Source organism: Mesitornis unicolor, unplaced genomic scaffold (genome assembly GCF_000695765.1).
Source record: "Mesitornis unicolor isolate BGI_N332 unplaced genomic scaffold, ASM69576v1 scaffold30153, whole genome shotgun sequence".
Taxonomy (NCBI): Eukaryota; Metazoa; Chordata; class Aves; order Mesitornithiformes; family Mesitornithidae; genus Mesitornis; species Mesitornis unicolor.
The window spans coordinates 1-1,788 of NW_010177151.1; the positions used below are offsets into that span (position 1 = coordinate 1).

At 54.5% G+C, this 1,788-nt stretch overlaps 1 protein-coding gene across 1 annotated transcript; it reads left to right on the plus strand.

The window, feature by feature from the left end:
* The first annotated feature begins 260 nt into the window (after positions 1-260).
* On the plus strand, positions 261-1,433 carry LOC104538689 (actin, cytoplasmic 1-like). The gene is made up of 3 exons (XM_010181979.1): positions 261-699; positions 811-992; positions 1,090-1,433. The coding sequence occupies exons 1-3, from the start codon at positions 264-266 to the stop codon at positions 1,231-1,233; spliced, it is 762 nt and encodes a 253-aa protein (XP_010180281.1). The 5' UTR covers positions 261-263; the 3' UTR covers positions 1,234-1,433.
* Positions 1,434-1,788: the final 355 nt, after the last annotated feature.

Genomic DNA, 1,788 nt, shown 5'->3' on the forward strand with positions numbered 1-1,788 from the left:
TAAACCTGAGTTTTGTTTTTTTTTTCTTTTTTTTCTCCCGACGTTTTCAGGGTTCTGTACTCCCGGCATTTCTTCCCTGACGCCTCAGGTTTCTTTCATTTGTGTTTCTGCCTGCATTCTTTTGCTTTTTCCTTCACACACTTGGGGTTGTTGTTTTTTTTTTTTGCATGTCAGCATGTGTGTTCTAACGTGGGTGCGAGTGACCCGGCTCATCGCTTCATGCTAATTGACTTCTTTTTTTAATGACCTTTTCCTCCCAGATCATGTTTGAGACCTTCAACACCCCGGCCATGTACGTGGCTATCCAGGCTGTGCTGTCCCTGTACGCCTCTGGTCGTACCACTGGTATTGTTATGGACTCCGGGGACGGTGTCACCCACACCGTGCCCATCTACGAGGGTTATGCTCTGCCCCACGCCATCCTCCGCCTGGACTTGGCTGGCCGTGACCTGACAGACTACCTCATGAAGATCCTGACAGAAAGAGGCTACAGCTTCACCACCACAGCCGAAAGGGAAATTGTCCGTGACATTAAAGAAAAGCTGTGCTACGTCGCCCTGGACTTCGAGCAGGAGATGGCCACCGCTGCCTCCTCCTCCTCCCTGGAGAAGAGCTACGAGCTGCCCGATGGCCAAGTGATCACCATCGGCAACGAGAGGTTCAGGTGTCCAGAAGCCCTCTTCCAGCCCTCCTTCCTGGGTAGGTGTGGGCCAGGGCGGTCGCCTCTGTGGTGCGTGGGGTTGGCGTGAGCCGAAGGAGGAGCCACCGTGGTGGTGGGTGTTTAACGATCCCGATGCCTCTCCTCCCCAGGCATGGAGTCCTGCGGTATTCACGAGACCACTTTCAACTCCATCATGAAGTGTGACGTGGACATCAGGAAGGACCTGTATGCCAACACGGTGCTGTCCGGAGGCACCACCATGTACCCCGGCATCGCCGACAGGATGCAGAAGGAGATCACAGCCCTGGCGCCCAGCACGATGAAGATCAAGGTAAGAAACCCGCTCCCAGGCCCTGCTGCGGGCGGCAGGGGGGGAGGTGGGGGAAGAGCAGCCCACCCTAACCGCTGCCTCTGCTCTCCTCCTGCAGATCATCGCCCCTCCTGAGCGCAAGTACTCGGTCTGGATCGGCGGCTCCATCCTGGCGTCGCTCTCCACCTTCCAGCAGATGTGGATCAGCAAGCAGGAGTACGACGAGTCCGGCCCCTCCATCGTCCACCGTAAATGCTTCTAAACCTGGACTGCTGGCAGGGGCCCGTGCCCGCTGCTCGAGTTGTCTCACTTTAGTATATGTTTGCCCAGGCAAATCTATACACCTCATGCTAGCCTCATAAAACTGGAATAAGCCTTTCAACAGAAAACTTTGCCCTTGGAAAAGTCCGTACCTGATGTTAGACAAATGTCAGCACTGGATGGGCCAGCTCTCACTTGATTGATTTTTTTTTTTTCCTGTTTTTGACCTTGTTTATTTGAGTTTAAGCGTCCCCTTGGCGTCTGCCCGAGCCAAATACCCTGTACCCACCGGCTCCCGGCCGTGGGGCCGGCGTGGCTCCGACACTGACAGCGGCCCGGCGCGTACAGGGTATTGAGTCCATCCAGTGTGGAATATTCCAGATATTTCCTGTAGAGGCTGGTAGGAGTCCATGGAGAATTCACTTCTGTCGCTGCCGTTCTAGCAAGGTTGGGGGGGAAAAACAAAACCAAACCAAACCACAACAAACAAATTAACATATCGCATCCGAGCCTTACGAACCAGTTCATCCTCCCACCTGCATCCCAGCCGACATCA